The sequence below is a fragment of the Ricinus communis genome, chromosome 1 (assembly GCF_019578655.1).
Source record: "Ricinus communis isolate WT05 ecotype wild-type chromosome 1, ASM1957865v1, whole genome shotgun sequence".
Taxonomy (NCBI): domain Eukaryota; kingdom Viridiplantae; phylum Streptophyta; class Magnoliopsida; order Malpighiales; family Euphorbiaceae; genus Ricinus; species Ricinus communis.
The window spans coordinates 13,440,977-13,443,473 of record NC_063256.1 but is presented as its reverse complement, the minus strand read 5'-3'; the positions used below and the strand labels follow the sequence as shown (position 1 = coordinate 13,443,473).

General features: G+C 39.2%; 1 protein-coding gene across 1 annotated transcript; it reads right to left on the bottom strand.

Moving 5' to 3' along the window:
* Window positions 1-203: 203 nt before the first annotated feature.
* LOC112536771 (putative disease resistance protein RGA3) lies at window positions 204-1,941 on the bottom strand. The gene is made up of 6 exons (XM_025159631.2): window positions 1,887-1,941; window positions 1,666-1,810; window positions 1,461-1,603; window positions 1,287-1,376; window positions 795-880; window positions 204-554 (listed from the first exon to the last, which is right to left on the bottom strand). Exons 1-6 carry the CDS (start codon window positions 1,939-1,941, stop codon window positions 204-206), a joined length of 870 nt encoding a protein of 289 aa, XP_025015399.2.
* Window positions 1,942-2,497: the final 556 nt, after the last annotated feature.

The following is a 2,497-nucleotide window of genomic DNA, read 5'->3' as shown; positions in this document are numbered from 1 at the left end:
TTTTTGAACCCTGAAGAAAATAAATAATATTTTGTGAGCTCAATTCTGTCTCAAAATTATTTGAACAAATTAGCTAATTTAATCGGTCTTTCAAATTATATTGGACTTCAAAAGTAAATTAATTAATTAAGAAAGGTAAGCATAAGAAAGTACATTTAAGAACATCAAATGCGAACATGTTGGATGTTGGGATTGTGCCAATTTTATCCACTCTCTTGCTGTTCCAGAATGGGGCACTCATAGATTGATAGTTTCTCTAATGTTGTCATTTGGAGAAGATAGTTTGGCAATGCATTCAGTTTTGGGCAATGCAGTATGGTGGCCAAATTGCTCATCGCCACGCTATCCCAGTCTTCCAAATTACTCATCCCATTAAAAATGAGATGCTTCAACTTCGGGAATCCAACAACGGGTGATGACGATTGAGTCTCCATTCCAACAAACTCAACACCCAACCTTTTAACACCTTCCATGTCTTCCAAAATAAGCTTCTCAAGGGATGGCAACTTCCACACGGGAGGTAGATACTCACAGCTGCTATGGCAATTTCCTCCCTTGAAGCTTGTTCAAGTTGTTGAGATCTCCAAGAGAACAAAATCTAGTTTTATCAACAAACCGACTTTGAATTTCTTTAATGTCCTATGACTAGTTAATCTCGCAACTGCTTTGGGCAAGAGACAAGAAGTATCATCATTGTATAGATGCCTCAGGTTGATTAGTTTTTCCATTCTCTCTGGCAGTCCCGTATGAGAATAAGTAATATCTAATGTTTGCAAATTATATAATTCGCATACATTTTCCGGCAACTTTTCCATTTCAAGATTACCAAACAAGTCAAGTTGCCTCAGATGTATTAACTTACTTATGGAGGATGGGATTTCTGTAATACCACAACGACACAGTATCAAAGATCTTAAACAAGTCAACTCATTGAACAAATTTGATAGAGATGCTCCAATACTTGTCTTCCAATGGCACTGAACCTAAAGGGTACGCAGATTATTTAATGTGCAAATGGAGTTAGGGACTGCAGCCTCTCCGTCGAGTACTATCCTTAAATGACGTGCTTCGCTGCATAAAGACTACTCTATTGGTCTTCAGAATTGTTGATCTCTAGGCTAAAACACTCATTCTTTCTAAGATATATTGCAAAATCACACATTACATCATGCATCTTCCACGTTACGTCTTTAAAATTTTGAAAGAAACAACGGCTAACGAGATTTCGGAAGTGCTCTTCACCATATGTCTCTATCTCATTTTTTGTTGAAGTTGTGCGAGATAACCTTGAGCCATCCACATTTCAATCAACTGATCTTTTTTTATCTTGTAATCCTCGGGGAAGATGGCACAATATGAGAAACATTGTCTCAATTCTGAAGGCAAATCATAATAGCTCAACCATAATGTGGCTAAACAAGTTTGAGCTTCCCAAATCCTTGGTAGTTTCTATAGCTCACTATCCAACACATTACTCCATTCCTGCACTGAACTTTTTAAACGCAAAAGGCTTCCTAGAGCCTTTGCAGAAAGAGGCAAACCATCACACTTCTCGACAATGTACCTACCAATACTTTCTAATCGCGCACGCTCTTCATTATCCCTGTCAAAGAATGTGACCCGGCTAAATATTAACCAACATTGCTCCGATGGCAACTTCATAACTGAAGTACATTATTTCTAGTGCAGCCCATATTCCCTGCAACAATCTCACTACGCGTGGTCACCAAAATTTTACTTCCTGGCAAACCACCTAATAGAGAATGCCCCAATTGTTCACACTTGTCAGGACCATCTTCCCATATATCATCTAGTACAAGAAGAAATCAGAAATCTCTGTCCTCAAATAGCAGCCTCAATTCGGGTCAGAACAGCCTGCAGTTCACCAAGTATTTCAGCATCACCCGAAAGAGATTCAAGGATTGCCTTGCCAACTGTCATTGAGTTAAGAGGTTTTTGAAGCACATACCCAAATTGCCCGATTGAAATCAGCTTTTACTTCATGGAAAACTCATTGGGCAAGAGTTTGTTTCTCCGATTCCTCCTCTTAGGTATGGCTCATATACCAGTTTAAGGGACAAATGTTGGAGTGCAGCGCAGCACAATGAGCGAATGGCGCGGGGCGGCAGTATCTGTTCGATGGGAGAGTTTTGTAGTTAGTCTGAGGGCTACGATCTAAGTGGGTTGGGGGTGCGGGGACAACGCTCCGTGGTACAGTACAGGGTATTTTTATAATTGTACCAAGGGTTATATATATATTTTTTATATTTATAACCTAGCAGGTGGATTATTATCTAATAATAACAGATACAGCCACTCATCGCTTCTGAAGACGTAGGCACATTGCCGAACCTCGTTAAATCCTTGTGTTCTTATTTTTCTTGCTTGTTTGTTCATATTCCTGTGATTATTAGCCTTATTTCTCAACACCTCCCATCCCAACTATAGCGACGATTGAGATTTGACTGCTCTTACTCAGTAATAATTTACTATGTTC

What these genes read in the sequence shown, in the direction of transcription:
- LOC112536771 (XM_025159631.2), bottom strand. Translation starts at nt 1,941, where the DNA reads ATGACAGTTGGCAAGGCAATCCTTGAATCTCTTTCGGGTGATGCTGAA. An exon ending in GGGTGATGCTGAAATACTTG is followed by an intron (nt 1,811 to 1,886) that starts GTGAACTGCAGG and finishes TTCTTGTACTAG; the next exon opens with ATGATATATGGGAAGATGGT. An exon ending in TGAAATGTGGATGGCTCAAG is followed by an intron (nt 881 to 1,286) that starts GTTATCTCGCAC and finishes GTGGTATTACAG; the next exon opens with AAATCCCATCCTCCATAAGT.